At 36.6% G+C, this 18832-nt stretch overlaps 1 protein-coding gene across 1 annotated transcript in view; it reads right to left on the reverse strand.

The window, feature by feature from the left end:
• Positions 1-13557: 13557 nt before the first annotated feature.
• LOC121367754 (multiple epidermal growth factor-like domains protein 10) overlaps positions 13558-18832 on the reverse strand; it is a 41753-nt gene continuing 36478 nt past the window's right edge. Inside the window, exons 13-15 of the mRNA XM_041492104.1 lie at positions 18216-18332; positions 17520-17615; positions 13558-13775 (exon numbers count right to left, since the gene is read on the reverse strand). Coding sequence (XP_041348038.1) covers positions 13666-13775; positions 17520-17615; positions 18216-18332 — 323 coding nt within the window. The 3' untranslated portion in view covers positions 13558-13665. The remainder of the gene's footprint in view (positions 13776-17519; positions 17616-18215; positions 18333-18832) is intronic.

An 18832-nucleotide genomic window follows, 5' to 3' on the forward strand; every position in this document is an offset into this window, starting at 1 on the left:
CGTCGAAATCGTCCGTTAAATACTAATAATGAACACAATTTGCATATCGCGAAATCAGCCCACGACGACAAACCGTAATGGGCGTATTAACTACTGCATATATTCAACAGCCTCAAATAAAGGAAATTTGGTGGTGGTGTTATTAACAATCGTTCCTTTCCGGTAGGTGGGGTTTTTTGGGGGGTTTTGGGGTTTGTTTGTTTGGGTTTTTTTTTTTTGTTTGTTTGTTTGTTTGGGTTTGTTTAGTTAGTTTGGGGTTTTTTTTGGGTTTTTTTTTTTTTTTTTTTTTGGGGGGGGGGGGGGTGTTATCACAATTCAAGTCGGTATCTTATTACAATTAAAACATTCCCGGTGTGGAGCTCGTCGCGGTAAGACGTGTTTGTTTCGCTTGTGCATACTGCACGTGCTTTCGTGTGCTCGATTTGAGAATCCTACATTTTGTTTTGCTTTTGTCAGCGAAATGTTTTTTTACTGGGATGTATGCGGCCATCGGAACTGACTGAACGCGCTTCTCGTTTCGACAGCCTGCACAACCAAGTTGGATTCTTTTTTACACGTCATTTCTCCGGCTGTCTTATGTCGACCAGTTTTTCCGTTAGTCGATGACGGCCATTCTGCAGAACGCCACGGTTATTCGCGTTTAGTCTCTACATGTCCGAGCATGTCCTAGCAGCACTGGAAGATTGTCTGCCCCACTTTAAGAATAAATAGGAAGCGGAGCGGGCTCGCCCCCTACTACTCTTTTCTAGACTTTACTTTGTTTTATACTGATACCATCTCGAATCCTCCGGCCCGTCCGCACCACTATACCAACCCATGACGATTGGACTATATCTTAGTCTGACACTCTCTCTCGTTCAGACAGATCCGGCTTCTCAAGATCTGTATTTCAGTACAGCACTAAACCTTCAACGTCTAATCTAGGGGTTTTCTTGACGGGATGCAACCCATCTCGTCCCTATAAGCTGTGCACCCTAACTGCCTTAACGAGGCCACTCAAGTGGACATATAGATCGGACTTTAAACTTTTAGAACTTCATTCAAACTTTATGTCGAAATTACTTTCTTTTTTAATATAATTAAATAGTCCGATCCTCTCTTCTTTCGGTTATCCATTTTTGGGCTGTCCTTCTAAAATGCTCCAACTTATAAAAATATTGGGCCGAGCAGTCAATTCTTTGTATTTTTGGCTTGTAACTTTTTATTATTATTATTTTTTTTTAAATTCTATAAACTGTTTCACTAATTGCTATTTTCAAAATGCTGCCCATTCCCAACTGTAATTCCCACACCTGGTGACTTAAAGACACACACACGTAGCATACAGGATCCCCACCCCCAACACTGATGCTGAGAATATTAAGTCATTATTTCATAAAAGTACAGTCATGTTGATTTTTCCTTCCTCAGACAGTGCATTTTATAATACTGGTATGTCTTTCATGTGCCTGTTAAGGTGTTCATAATCTAGGGGTCAGTCAAGTGCATGCATTTTAATCGAATTCTTTAAAGGAGTTCAGGTACTCTGACTGTCCTTGTTGTCTCTACATATATACCTGAGCACACACACCCAAATGACAGTAAATAACATCAGGGGTTTTATTTAAAAACAGTTTTGTTTTGTTCAATATGACATATTGTATTTGTACAACATATATGCCTTATGAGGTGTACATTATATTAGGTTGCACTGTAGAAACAAGTTTCAGTGGAGTTGTCAGTTTATGTCAGATACACCAGATCCTGGTTGTCATAAAAATACATAGTGGGACACTTTTTGAAACATGTATGTTATCAGTATAGGTAGTATTATACCAAATAACTTCCGGCTGGGAAAAAGTCCTGTGATTGGTGATAAATGTGAGTGTGCTGGTTGTAAAAAAAAAAATATAGTTTCACCTGGGTCAAAAAATGTATGCAATTTTATTTCATCTAGTACCAATGCGTTAAGTAGCCTTTGCTTGAAACATGTATGGGGTACCTTTAAAAAAGTACTCCGATTTTGTGCGGAACTAGGTTACTCATAAACGCTACTCTTTATTTCTGAAATAAGCAGCTTCGCCTCGATTTTTTTCTGATTCACTTTAAGGGTGACGAGTGGTAGTATTTATATCCGTGGTGTTTATGTCGATTGATACGCTGCAGGTAGGAGTTTTAGCCACATATGTTACTATTGTCGTCTATGGGATTTGTTTTGGTAGTGTACACCTTGTAGTTCAGTCAATATACAATATAGAGTAATAAATGACCCCTTATATTAACGCTACTAGTCTATACTATATATTCGTATAATTTTGGTCAGTAGAGATCAAAAGATCACCATTTTGAACCGGCGCCTAAAATCTGGGTAATATTTTGGTCAAACGTCTCTCTCATTTCTGTAAAATGTGGTTTATTAAATCTTTTAAACTATCCGCGTATACGTCTGGGTACGTCGAAGAGAGAAACAACATATTTAGTTAACTGGTTCCGATATAAAATATATAATGGCAAAATGTTCATGATATGAAAGTTTGAATTTCCAATATATAAGGTAGGGGAACATAATGCCATACAATTCTGATAGTTTTAATGATATGATTATATATTACCACTCATATTGAAGGTAATAATATGAAGTAAATATTGATGTACAGTTCTATTTGGATGGTTGATTAATTAGGTCAGCAGAGGTCAAAAGGTCATCATTTGTTACCGAAGCTTAAAATTGGGCCATTATCTTTGGTCAGACTTCTCTCTTATTTCTAGAAAATATTGTTTATCACGTTTTCAAAACAGTTTTTGTATACTTCTAGGTAAATAAGAGGAAAACACCCGACTTGGTTAACTGGTTTCGACCTAAAATATATAATGGCTTGTTTTTCTTGTGCTATTGCGATTTATCGGAATGTCAGATGCTCTCATATTGAAGTTAGTAGCATGAAGTAATCATTGATGTGTATTTTACATGGGTGATTGATTAAGTAGGTTAACGGAGGTCAAAAGGTCACAATTTGTTTTTACTTCCATCTAAAATCTGGTTTATTTTCTTTGAACATACTTATCTTTTCTATCAAATATGTTTTGTTTTATCGAGTCTTTTAAAATGTTTTTGTTATACTTCTAGTTAAATAGATGACTAAAACAACAGGTTTAGTAAACTGGTATTGACATAAAATATATAATGGCACGAATTTTGTGATATTGCGGTTTGTCGAAAGTTTAAATTTGTTAGGTATGTGGAAACATAATGCCTTATAAATCTAAACATTTTAATGGTAGGATTATATATATATATATATATATATATATATATATATATATATATATATATTACCACACAAATAGAAGGTAGTAGAATGTAATCATTTATGTGCATTGCTACATGATGGTGGATCAATTATGTCAGCACAGATCAAGAGGTCATAGAAAATACTTAAATGGTATGCAATGAACATCTTGGTTCAAATATGTTCCACATTATAAGGTTGCTGTAAGTTAGAGTTTGTCTTTAAGGAATTTGACTGCTAGAGATAGCAAAGCTAGGAAATCGAATCCATTGCATTATCCATGTTGATGATAAAACATCCGATACATTGTTGCAATTCAATGCTGAACGTTGGGATAGTACATCACGTGCAGTCGAAATATAAGACAATAAATGAAAACCTTTAAATGTTTTATGCAGATTGTGATGGATTCTATCCCAGGTGCTACTATAAAATCAGTACTGTCCCAAATGATACTGATAAGCCAATGCCAAGTGCAACTCAGTAATAAAAAATAAAAAATTATGTTCTGAAATTGACAAATTAACAAGTGCAAGTGGTATATATATGTTAAAAATCGTTTGGGACATCACTTGCCCTGTGGGAATGCTATAACGATTATCATCTGACTAGTTGTCATCAAAAGGATACATGGTCTCTTTTATCCAGGCTAACAACTTTCAATATCCGAGTGACTTTTGGCCCTTTCGTCTCCTTATACGAATAATTGACCATTACCAGACTGTATACTGGGATGGGTGTTGTCCATCAGAAGGTTCAACTGCTATAGTGTTATGTACCTGGCATATGTGGTCTATCAGTAGACCATTGATACATTATTTCAAGACTGTGGGTGAAACGGTCCACAACATTCATTAGTCATGTCTGCTGTGCTAAAAACCAAGTAGAGTACATCATCCTAAATTGAGCTGTGCATACATGGGTGCCCGATCTCAACTTCTTGCAGGAAACATTATATACTTTGGAAAAGTCCTTATGGTTACCTCTCTAACCAGTAGCCTCTAGAACACTCTGTGTATGATTTTCATTTAATAGAATTATTATAGAGTCACTTTGGGAAATATTTTAATCAGTATAAACACATACACTTCTTGGTAGCACTTTCACTTTTCTTATTACACATAGATAACTTTTTTTCAGGGGCAAGATTCAATCCTGGATATCCTGTTAATGCCAATACGTCAGTTACACGAAAAGCCTTCAGTGGTCTCGTGGTATATATTCTTGCGTAAAATAAACTCGTGCAATAAATAGGTTGCGAAAACAACGTATGTGAAGTTCTGTATTTATTACATACTTTCTTTAATGTTTTACAAAAACGGTTTTTAATTTAGCGTCATAACAACACTTTGTTAAATCTATGATCAAAAGTCCTTTCATGGATTCATTTAACGTTAAGAATCATACTCTGCGGCAGCCTTGTGTAATGGTTCAAATACAATATGACGTCATTTGTAAATCATATATGACGTAAGTAAATAAAAGACACTAACTGCTGTAAAAAGAAAAAGGGAATTCCTCATTTAAAAGTTCCGGTCCAGATTGCACATATGTTCGATACAGAATAAATTTATTACACGGTTTCAAAAGGCCTTTATCACTATGGTAAGAATGAATAGGTATGTAATAAATAATCATATCATTAAAATGGCCTTAATGTTTTAAAATATTTTTTATTTATTGTCACATAATAACATGGCACTTGATAATCAAATAGAAAATAACCCAAAATAGTCATCACAAATAGAGAAATGTTATCAGATATGACATCGAATATTCAGACTTGTTAAAACATATTCACAAAGAAACATGATACCTAGACTGAGTGTGTTAAAATTATGCATGTATTTTTAAATATTTGTCTGGAAATAGTTGATGATTGGCATAATTTATGTGGACGTTTTTCGATGATCTAGTAGTTGTTGCATAAATTATAATAATGAATTCCTTTTTTTTTTTCTGTGGGATTTGTTTTGTTTTTGTTTTTTTTAACCAAACTTCGCCCCTTTCTTCTGGGATAGATAGATAGGCAACTAGTTTAACGTTTTCATATATCACTAGGGTTTCGAACACGCCCATCCTGAGTCCGACCTCCGATAGGATTGGTGGCCTGACTCGGGATGGGGGGAAAACTCCATTTCGTTGACGAAAACAACAACAATTTTCCCCCCATCCCGAGTCAGGCCACCAATCCTATCGGAGGTCGGACTCAGGATGGGCGTGTTCGAAACCCTAGTGATATATGAAAACGTTAAACTAGTTGCCTATCTATCTATCCCAGAAGAAAGGGGCGAAGTTTAGTAAAACAAAAATATAAAAAAATAGGCGAAGTCGACATTTATCGGTACATTTCGTAACGTTTCGTCAGTTTCCGCGTTTAATCGGAAAAATTCCGAATTTTACACCCGGTTCTAATCGTAATATTTCCGATATAAAATGCTACTTCTGGTAATAACCAAGCAGGAGGACACCTCGGATTCGGCATCACTGATGGGCGGACTAGTGAAACCAGAACTGAAACAACTGCCTGATGGAAGCGCTTACGAGCTACACACCATCAAATCTACAGCCGGCAAGACGGGGTTGGTACTAACTCAGCGCCGAGAAGGAGTCTACCGACAAGCGGTCCTGGTTAGAGAGATGGATAGCCACACCATCCACAGGATCATCAAGGCCCTTTTCGGCAACGACTACCGGAGTGTCATAACCATCCTCGCCGACCAGAGATGGAAGCACTTCATCCCCGCCTTTGCCGGTTCTCCGCTCATCGGTTCGCCGTAGGTCAACCTCCAACGGCATTAACGAGGCCAATCACGTGGACATATATATCGGACTTTAAACATTTAGACCTTCGTTCAAAATTTTATGTCGAAATTACTTCTTTTTTTTAAATATTATTAAATAGTCCGATCCTGTCTTCTTTCTCTTATTTATTTTTGGACTGTCCTTCTAAAATGCTCTAAATTATATAAATATTCGGCCGAGCAGTCAATTCTTTTTATTTTTGGCTTGTAATTTTTTTTTTTTTTTTAATTCTGTTAACTTTTTACCAATTGCTATTTTTAAAATTCTGCCCATTTTCAACACTACCCCCCCCCCCCCCCCCCCCACCACCACCACCACCACCACCCACATCCCGAGTCCGGCCACCGATCTTATCGGAGGTCGGACTCGGGATGGGCGTGTTCGAAACCCAAGTGGTATATGGGCACGTTAAACTAGTTATTATTATCATCTGGTAATAAAGTTTAAAAAAAACAGTTACATGTCATAAAAAATGTGACATTATTAACTAGTTGCTAATAACTTGGCGATTTGAATTGACTTTCGGCAAAGAAAATGCTTATTTCGCTGACAAGATTAAAGGTAGAGTAAACTCAAACAAGAGATTTATGTGTTGGAAAGATGCACACCCGGACCACCAACACATACTGACACTTTAACAAATGAAAAACGCGTAATTTTAGAGTTAATAAAAAAAACTAAAAACATGATTATTCCTGCTAACTGGGGGCAGCCATTTTGTTTCGTTTTTGTGACGTCCGGTGGTATAGCTTGGGGAGAAGTGACGTCAGCTCCGTCCATCTGCTCTATGCACAGTGTGAACAAACGCTCTAATTTACGACAAGGCGCTTCGCTTTCATCAACCTGACTTGTAAAACAACATAAATGGCTTGATAGAATAATAAACTATTTAACTAAATATATTTCAATTTGCATCAATAGAACGAAATGGAGTTGTAGTATTTTTTCTTTTTTAAAACACACCCCCCCCCACAAAAAAGAAAAAAGAAGCCTATTATTGGGCCTATTGGTATGCTACGTTCGAGCAAAAACGACCACTCACGATACCCAAGTGATAATTTTGTTTTCTTTGTGACTACGTAATTGGTCAGTTTTGTGATTTTAGATGGGAAAGTCTACTTAATCAAGGGTTTTACAGAATTACTTACAGTAATAAAGCAGGACGACTGATCGATTACCATTGGACGGGTGTCCGTGCGGTTAACACACAATACCTTGTGATCTTAATAAAAGAGGCACGTATTTTTAGTTGGACTAGACACAATGTCTGGGGACCGTCTAAATATACACCTGCCAATCAGGAACCACAGGTACAGGCCACGGAAAGAAAAGACCAACTAACTAAGAAAACACTCCGATTATTATTTCAGTACGTGGGTTAATTTATGTACAAACCATAATACAGTTATTTCAACACTTTGACAATGGTGGTTTATTTTGTATTAAAAATAATATATAATTGTTGCTGGCTTACTGGGATGACTATTATTACAGAATATTGCGATGCATCCGCAAAAATCAGGTATGTTTTGATTCTTCAGTTCGAAGACTAATTCCTGACGTCACATTTAACTGTGTTATTTATTAACTATACGATTATACTTGTTGATATTAAGCAATAATGTGCATTATATATCGCTGAATATGCATACCAGGTCAAATGCCTTGATTGTCCCTTCCTTTAAGGCCTGATGAATACAAACCTGTTTTTGAACGTTTGTGAATGTCTATCAGCTTTCCACGTAGCAACTGGGAGTGACTTTATCCGTCCATTATGATCTTCACAAGTTTCAGATATTCAATAAGATGCAGAAACATCATAACGCAACATCCTTACTGACAAGGTCAACATATGTACATGTGGATAAGATTATTGATTCTAGTCTGTATATGGTATACAACTGGCCCGAAAGGGGCCCCGAAACAAATCCTGGGGAAAGTCGGTATAGTACATCATGCTATTCCCTGACAAAGGGAGACGGCTGCGATTTACACTATTGAAGGACCTGCCTCCTGTCAAAAGTTCACTGATATATAACTTATCCTAATTCACGTGATTTGGTTCACTTTTAAGCCAAACATATATCCAGTTAGAAAGACGTTTCCAAAATACCAACGACAACCGAGTCAGTAGCATTGTCAAGTGATTTTCACGATGCCAGCACCACTGGCCATGACATGCCAGATGAGCTAAGATAATAACCATGATTCCAGTTCGATACCAATGGTAATGGCTCTGAATTGGAAGACAGCGATCAGACCGGTGATGAAAGTAACTCAACAATGAAGAGTCATAAAGATGATGTGACAAATGACATTTAAATTTTCTTGTTCTGCTATTGTAAAAATATATCAGGTTTCCTTTGAAGACTACTGGTCAAAAATACCAAACGTTTGACATTCATGCCGATGATTAATTAATTCATTTCATTTCAACTTATCTTCGTGCTTATATCCAATTAAGGTTCAAGTACGCTGTACTGAACATACACCTCAGCTAACTGGGCTGTCTGTCCAGGACAGCGGGCTAGTTGTTAGTGGTTAGTGAGAGAGAAGAGGGTGTAGTGGTCTTGCACCTACCAAATGAATCGTAAAAACTGCGAACAGGTACCTACCAGCCTTATGTCCGATGGCTTAACCACGACACCACCGAGGCCGATTAATTAATAAGTGTGCTCTGGTAGTGTCGTTAAAATAAAATAAATTTTGCTAGAGCTATCGCAAACAGACAGACAGACACAGTTCGTAGTTACCACAAATCATGTTAGACACTAATAGCAAAATTATAAAAATATCAGTGTTCACTTGTCAGTAAAGACGTCTGGTATATCAAATGCCGTGGTATGTGCTATCCTGTCTATGGGATGGTGCATATAAAAGATCCTTTGCTGCTGATGAAAAACTGTAATGGGTTTCCTCTGTAAGGCTATATATGAGCATTACCAAATGTTTGACATCCAATAGCCGATGATTAACGAATCAACGTGCTCTAGTGGTGTCGTTAAACAAAACAAACTTTGTCAGTAAAGAAACATTGCTATCCTTTTCATTTCAACTTATCTTCATGCTTATATCCAATTAAGGTTCAGGCACGCTGTCCTGGGGACACACCTCAGCTATCTGGTCTATCTGTCCAGGACAGGGGGTTAGTTGTTAGTCGCCAGTGGTTAGTGACAAAGAAGAGGGTGTAGTGGCCTTACACCTACCCATTCAGCTCTTAAGAACTCGCTCTGTGTTGGAGCCGGTACCGAGCTGCGAACCCTGTACCTACAAGACTGTAGTCCGATGGCTTAACCACGACGCCACCGATGCTGGTCCTTTTCATTTATACTAGTATTATTGACTGTTGCAAGAGTTATCGCCCCGAATGCATAGTTGTCAAAACACTATTGTGAGACAACCTGCCACTGGTGTAAGTTCAGCCAGACGTGTTTTCGCTAACGTTTGCTAGCCTAGGTTTTACGCTACACATTAAGCCGAATGACCACGTTAGGAACCTGTCATAATAGACTGCAAACGTTAGCATCGCTGGCTTTCGCTGAACACGAGGCTGGACCTCCGAAAGCCATGATCACAAAGTTACGATCGTGTTTGATTACGCGAATCTTAAGGGCGGAACGTAACCCAGTGGTAAATCGCTTGCCTGATACGCGGTTGGATTAGGATCAATCCCAACCACTTTCAATTTCAATCAATTTCTCGTTCCAACCAGTGCACCACGACCATGGTATTTGCTATCACTGACGTAGCCAGGATTTTGTAGGGGTGTGTGTGTGGGGGGGGGGGGGGGGGGGGGGGAGACATACATATTGTATGTATGATTTTATAGCATTTAATACAGTTTGCTATCCTGTCAGTGGTATTGTGCATATAACATATCCACTGATACTAATGGACGAATGTAGCCATATTTGTTTTCTAAGACTATATGTCCAAATTAACAAATGTTTGACATACAATAGCCAATGATAAATCAATCAGTATGCTCTAGTGATGTGGTTAAACAAAACTTTAAAAAAAATTAATTATAAAATTATATACACATGGTTATGTGGTCTACATTTATTATGTTTAATTATTTTAATGAGTATAATGCATCGTATTTGAATCTAGTTTTTCATTTCATTTTGTTTTGCTGTTATTCTTTTTCAGCTGTTGGCAGATATGTTATAATGTGTTTAACAATAATTATAATATAAACATAATGTGATGTAGTGTAATGTAATGCGATATAGTGATAATATGTGACGTCACAAGACGTAACAGGATACTATCGTATCATAAACACGTAACAATATAGATACTAATATTATACTGGTATTTATTTTACATAATGTATTTTTTGTCTGAAAGCTGTAGTTGTGTGTTGTTGTATTTCAGTGTTTCGTTTACGTATTATGATATTATATGTGAAAGACAACACGGAATATAATGATACATGACACCGAACTCTACTGTAATATAATGATACATGACACCGAACTCTACTGTAATATAATGATACATGACACCGAACTCTACTGTGATATAATGATACATGACACCGAACTCTACTGTGATATAATGATACATGACACCGAACTCTACTGTGATATAATGATACATGACACCGAACTCTACTGTAAAATAATATAATGACACCGAACTCTACTGTAATATAATGATACATGACACCGAACTCTACTGTAATATAATGACACATGACACCGAACTCTACTGTAATATAATGACACATGACACCGAACTCTACTGTAATATAATGACACATGACACCGAACTCTACTGTAATATAATGACACATGACACCGAACTCTACTGTAATATAATGACACATGACACCGAACTCTACTGTGATATAATGATACATGACACCGAACTCTACTGTGATATAATGATACATGACACCGAACTCTACTGTGATATAATGATACATGACACCGAACTCTACTGTGATATAATGATACATGACACCGAACTCTACTGTGATATAATGATACATGACACCGAACTCTACTGTAATATAATGATACATGACACCGACACCGAACTCTACTGTAATATAATGATACATGACACCGAACTCTACTGTAATATAATGACACATGACACCGAACTCTACTGTAATATAATGATACATGACACCGAACTCTACTGTAATATAATGATACATGACACCGAACTCTACTGTAATATAATGATACATGACACCGAACTCTACTGTAATATAATGATACATGACACCGAACTCTACTGTAATATAATGACACATGATACCGAACTCTACTGTAATATAATGATACATGACACCGAACTCTACTGTAATATAATGATACATGACACCGAACTCTACTGTAATATAATGATACATGACACCGAACTCTACTGTAATATAATGATACATGACACCGAACTCTTCTGTAATATAATGACACATGATACCGAACTCTACTGTAATATAATGATACATGACACCGAACTCTACTGTAATATAATGATACATGACACCGAACTCTACTGTAATATAATGACACATGATACCGAACTCTACTGTAATATATTGATACATGACACCGACACCGAACTCTACTGTAATATAATGACACATGATACCGAACTCTTCTGTAATATAATGATACATGACACCGAACTCTACTGTAATATAATGATACATGACACCGAACTCTACTGTAATATAATGATACATGACACCGAACTCTACTGTAATATAATGACACATGATACCGAACTCTACTGTAATATAATGATACATGACACCGACACCGAACTCTACTGTAATATAATGACACATGATACCGAACTCTACTGTAATATAATGATACATGACACCGAACTCTACTGTAATATAATGATACATGACACCGAACTCTACTGTAATATAATGACACATGATACCGAACTCTACTGTAATATAATGATACATGACACCGAACTCTACTGTAATATAATGACACATGATACCGAACTCTACTGTAATATAATGATACATGACACCGACACCGAACTCTACTGTAATATAATGACACATGATACCGAACTCTACTGTAATATAATGATACATGACACCGAACTCTACTGTAATATAATGATACATGACACCGAACTCTACTGTAATATAATGACACATGATACCGAACTCTACTGTAATATAATGATACATGACACCGACACCGAACTCTACTGTAATATAATGACACATGATACCGAACTCTACTGTAATATAATGATACATGACACCGACCTCTACTGTAATATAATGATACATGACACCGAACTCTACTGTAATATAATGATACATGACACCGAACTCTACTGTAATATAATGACACATGATACCGAACTCTACTGTAATATAATGATACATGACACCGAACTCTACTGTAATATAATGATACATGACACCGAACTCTACTGTAATATAATGACACATGACACCGAACTCTACTGTAATATAATGACACATGACACCGAACTCTACTGTAATATAATGACACATGACACCGAACTCTACTGTAATATAATGACACATGACACCGAACTCTACTGTAATATAATGACACATGATACCGAACTCTACTGTAATATAATGACACATGACACCGAACTCTACTGTAATATAATGACACATGACACCGAACTCTACTGTAATATAATGATACATGACACCGAACTCTACTGTAATATAATGATACATGACACCGAACTCTACTGTAATATAATGACACATGACACCGAACTCTACTGTAATATAATGACACATGACACCGAACTCTACTGTAATATAATGATACATGACACCGAACTCTACTGTAATATAATGATACATGACACCGAACTCTACTGTAATATAATGACACCGAACTCTACTGTAATATAATGTACTAATCTAGCTGGATTTAGCTCAGTTGGTTGAGTGCTCGCTTGAGGTGCTTGCGTTGCAGAATCGAACCACCTCGGTGGATACATTCAATTGATTGGGGTTTTTTCTCGTTACTACCACTGCACCACAAGTGGACAAAGGCCGTGGTATGTGCTTTCCTGTCTGTGGGAAAGTGCATATAAAAGATCCCTTGCTACATTAGGAAAAATGTAGCGGGTTTCCTCTGATGTCTATGAGTCAGAATAACCATATGTTAGACATCCAATAGCCAATGATTAATTAATCAATGTGCTCCAGTGATGTCGTTAAACAAAACAAACAAAACATGTAGCTGTACTTCATGTATTATAATGTAGATATCCCTTTTAAGGCAAAAGGAAAAAAAAAAAGAAGAAGAATGTAATACTAAGAAATTGGAAGTGTTTGTGGAAAATTGTGTTGTTTCGATTACAGCAAAATATACTTTCAAACCGACAGCACAGTTATCGTATTCAAAGTCGTACTCTGCATAAAGAAGAGTTAAAAAGATGTTTTCACAAAGTCGTAACTGTACACTTGTCAAGAACCGAACACAAATCTCCAACATTGATTTCTTTTACTTGTTTTATTGTCTTATGTTTAACATTATCATTTAACTTGTTACATTTTGATTTGGTTGTAATTAACTGCACAGAATGAATAATTTAAAGCAGCTCAGCACTTTCCACACATCGTTGGACAGCGGTAGGGCACGTTGCTATACCTGCAGTAACTACTTGGCCACTGGGCGCCGCAAACGGCTGGATCAGTTGCAGGACAAGTCACTGGAATACATAAATAAAGAAACAAACAAATAATTGATAAATAAATTAATTAATAACTTAATAATTGATAAATAAAGAAAGAAACAAATAATTGATCAATAAATAAATAAATAATTCATAAATAAATAAATAATTCATAAATAAATAAATAACATAAATAAATGATAATAAATAAATAAATGATATTAATTTATAAAAAAAACAAAAACATGAATTTGTTTTTATTCCAGCTGCATCTTTAATGCAATTGTTTGGTACTAATCACAATGTATAGCAATACGCAGTTTCAACCACTGCACCACGGCCGGTATATTAAAGGCTGTGGTATGTGTTGTCCTGTATGTCGGAAAGTACTTATAAAAGATCCCTTGCCAATGGAAACATGTAGCGGGTTTCCTCTGATAATTACCAAATATTTGACATCCAATAGCCGATTATTAATAAATCAATGTTCTCTAGTTGAGTCGTTAAAGAAAATAAACGTTTAACAAAATTTATGGAATAAAAACAAAACAAAATGTAATTCAATCCTGTCTGTATTATACCTACATCTGAGAATATAATACACTATTATTTTTATTACATACCCATTTAATCTTACTATAGTAATAAAGACAATACTGACCGTGAAATATATATTTTAAAATATTTTATTGAACACGTGTGATACAAAATTTTGTATACGTATTATGTGTTCACCCGAATGACGTCATGTTTCTAGCCAGGAATGACGTCATGTCTCCTGCCAGGAATGACGCCATGTTTCTAGCCAGGATGCTCAGCTTTCCGTCAATTCCATAAAATTCAACCAACTTTCCAGACGAAGTAAGTTGTGTTATTTAATTAAACTTTTGTTAATAGTAATATAGAAAGGTGGTATGTAATTAACACAGAACCACACACTACAGTACGTGTGCTGTGTTATTTACTTAAACGTTTGTTAATGGTAATATAGAAAGGTGGTATGTAATTAATACAGAACCACACACTACAGTACGTGTGCTGTGTTATTTACTTAAACGTTTGTTAATGGTAATATAGAAAGGTGGTATGTAATTAATACAGAACCACTCACTACAGTACGTGTGCTGTGTTATTTAATTAAACGTTTGTTAATGGTAATATAGAAAGGTGGAATGTAATTAATACAGAACCACACACTACAGTACGTGTGCTGTGTTATTTACTTAAATGTTTGTTAATGGTAATATAGAAAGGTGGTATGTAATTAATACAGAACCACTCACTACAGTACGTGTGCTGTGTTATTTAATTAAACGTTTGTTAATGGTAATATAGAAAGGTGGTATGTAATTAATACAGAACCACACACTACAGTACGTGTGCTGTGTTATTTAATTAAACGTTTGTTAATGGTAATATAGAAAGGTGGTATGTAATTAATACAGAACCACACACTACAGTACGTGTGCTGTGTTATTTAATTAAACGTTTGTTAATGGTAATATAGAAAGGTGGTATGTAATTAATACAGAACCACACACTACAGTACGTGTGCTGTGTTATTTAATTAAACGTTTGTTAACGGTAATATAGAAAGGTGGTATGTAATTAATACAGAACCACACACTACAGTACGTGTGCTGTGTTATTTACTTAAACGTTTGTTAATGGTAATATAGAAAGGTGGTATGTAATTAATACAGAACCACTCACTACAGTACGTGTGCTGTGTTATTTAATTAAACGTTTGTTAATGGTAATATAGAAAGGTGGAATGTAATTAATACAGAACCACACACTACAGTACGTGTGCTGTGTTATTTAATTAAACGTTTGTTAATGGTAATATAGAAAGGTGGAATGTAATTAATACAGAACCACACACTACAGTACGTGTGCTGTGTTATTTAATTAAACGTTTGTTAATGGTAATATAGAAATGTGGTATGTAATTAATACAGAACCACTCACTACAGTACGTGTGCTGTGTTATTTAATTAAACGTTTGTTAATGGTAATATAGAAAGGTGGTATGTAATTAATACAGAACCACACACTACAGTACGTGTGCTGTGTTATTTAATTAAACGTTTGTTAATGGTAATATAGAAAGGTGGTATGTAATTAATACAGAACCACACACTACAGTACGTGTGCTGTGTTATTTAATTAAACGTTTGTTAATGGTAATATAGAAAGGTGGTATGTAATTAATACAGAACCACACACTACAGTACGTGTGCTGTGTTATTTAATTAAACGTTTGTTAATGGTAATATAGAAAGGTGGTTGTAATTAATACAGAACCACACACTAGTTGTTTTGCTGTGTTATTTAATGCACTCGTTTATAGTGCGCAAGATTTATACCACTCGTATACTATTCTTGTGCACTATAAACTCGTGCAATAATAACATGGCCAAACAACTGGTACGTGGTTCTGTCTATGCAACTCTTATTTGTATAAACCAATAAAACAATAAAAACTAAAAATGTTAACACATATTCGTCTGCAATGGAAAATAAGATACAGGATGTTGCAAACTCAAGTTCGAATATACTAATAAAACCCCGGATATAACAAACTACGTTTGGAATAGAGAGACATACACACAGGCAAACAAAGAGCAAACAGACATATGCAGTGACGCCTGTCTAAACCGGATCAGAAAGAAATGTTTTATTTAACGACGCACTCAACACATTTTATTTACGGTTATATGGCGTCAGACATATGGTTAAGGACCACACAGATTTTGAGAGGAAACCCGTTGTCGCCACTACATGGGCTACTCTTCCGATTAGCAGCGAGGGATCTTTTATTTGCGCTTCCCACAGGCAGGATAGCACAAACCATGGCCTTTGTTGAACCAGTTATGGATCACTGGTCGGTGCAAGTGGTTTACACCTACCCATTGAGCCTTGCGGAGCACTCACTCAGGGTTTGGAGTCGGTATCTGGATTAAAAATCCCATGCTTCGACTGGGATCCGAACCCAGTACCTACCAGCCTGTAGACCGATGGCCTACCACGACGCCACCGAGGCCGTTCGAACCGGATCATGTCGGGGACCTAATATTTATCCGATTTAGACAGGATCCGGTGTTTAAAGGGTCGCGTTTTAGAATATAGAGTTATTTTTCCTTGACATCGGTATCGAATTAGTCCGAGAATTGCCGAATAAATGTGACTGTCGGACTAATGGTAATGTCGCTATATCCCAATTTTGTTATGTATATTTATGCATCACGTGTGTGTATTTTACTCTAAATTTATAGTACATCCCATCCTCAACAATTGTTTTTTTGGGAGTTTTTTTTGTTTGTTTGTTTTTTTGGGGGGAGGGTTGTAAATAATTTCAGTTTGGTTTGACGTAAAATGAAAAGTAAAAGTGTTTTGGAAATAACAAAAATATACAAATTCTGTGTGCAATTTAGAAAACAATCCGCTCAGAAATAAATAACTTCTAGTAAATTTCATAGTATGAAAAAAAGGTGTTGCCCGTGTGACGGACTATAGTTGTTTCTAGCATTTTGCTCTCAATGTGTCAGTATAACAATCTCAGATAGACCGAATTTAACAGACACGCAGAGATAGACATACATACCTCGTACATATATATATATATATATATATATATATATATATATATATATATATATATACGTGTCTGTGTGTGTGTGTCTGTGTGTGTGTGTGTGTGTGTGTGTGTGTGTGTGTGTGTGTGTGTGTGTATGTACGAGGAAGTGTTTTGTAAAAATGCACAAAGAATAAACTCACGTGTTGTGCACGTATCGCCGGAATAAGCCGTTTCGCACTGACACGTGCAGGTATTCGTGTTCAAGGTACCGTAGTTTCTACAGATCTTACCACATGCTGAAAAATAACATCTCTGTAATTAATAATATTACTATAATTGGGTTGACAGGATTTAGGTACTGTTGTTTATATTAATTTTTATTTATTTTTCAAATACGATCAGTTGCCATGGTAATCATAAAAGTAAAAACGATGAAGATCAAGCTGCTGAAGCGCAATGCACATTTCATTTTAACTTATTTTCGTGCTTATATCCTTAAGGTTCAAGCACGCTGTCCTGGGCACACACCTCAGCTATCTGGGCTGTCTGTCCAATCAGTGGGTTAGTTGTTAGTGGTTCGTGGTTAATGAGAGAAAAGAGCATATAGTGGACTTGCACCTACCCACTGAGTCGTTAAAACTCGCTCTGGGTGGGAGCCGGTACCGGGCTGCGATCCCTGTACCTACCAGCCTGTAGTCCGATGGCTTAACAACGACACCACCGAGGCCGGTATGCACTGCCCAGGTCAGGTCAGGTCAGGTTATAGGGTTTAACGTGCACATTCAGAGTACGCTATTGTAGTGTACGCCTGTCGTGGGCGCAAGTTCTTGGGAAGCAAGCCCATGTGTCCAAGACAGGATGCACTGCACAATGTTACATGTTACATTTATACATACGCAAAGGTCCGCATTTTCCACACATCATAGGGCAGAGATACTTGACATTCCAGTATCTTGTGCACGCGTCAGTCGGCAAAGTAGCGCACCATTTTGACACTGAAGTTGGACAGGTCACTGCAATAGTAAAAAAAAACATACAGTTTTATTGAATATACCCCAACACAGAGGCTATTATGTGCCTAACATGATAAGTATGTTTGTCAGCTACTTTAACCGACAGAGCCGTGTGACCGTATGATACAACCCTTACAGATAACACCGTTAATCGAGTGACGTGTTCATACGCTTTCTTCTACGTCACCACAAGAAAATAGTTTGGCTTCGATTCGCATAGGGCCCCTGGGGAGTAGAGTTTCTTCGTGTAGCATAATCAACATGTAATTTAATATCATGACTGGACTCGAGAATAATCAAACTAAAGCTCTGTGTGGCATCATATTTAGGGGAAATGTGTATTTTAGACACAGTAGTTGACTACAATTTGGTCGTCGACGATTGCCGAAGTATTACATATATCCATCTCTATCTCTCCCCTACAGCATATAAACAGGGGGGGGGGGGGGGGGCTCTAGAGATGACTCGAGCTATGCACATCCCTACCAAGCGCCAAGCGA

Source organism: Gigantopelta aegis, chromosome 3 (genome assembly GCF_016097555.1).
Source record: "Gigantopelta aegis isolate Gae_Host chromosome 3, Gae_host_genome, whole genome shotgun sequence".
In the NCBI taxonomy this organism is placed as follows: domain Eukaryota; kingdom Metazoa; phylum Mollusca; class Gastropoda; order Neomphalida; family Peltospiridae; genus Gigantopelta; species Gigantopelta aegis.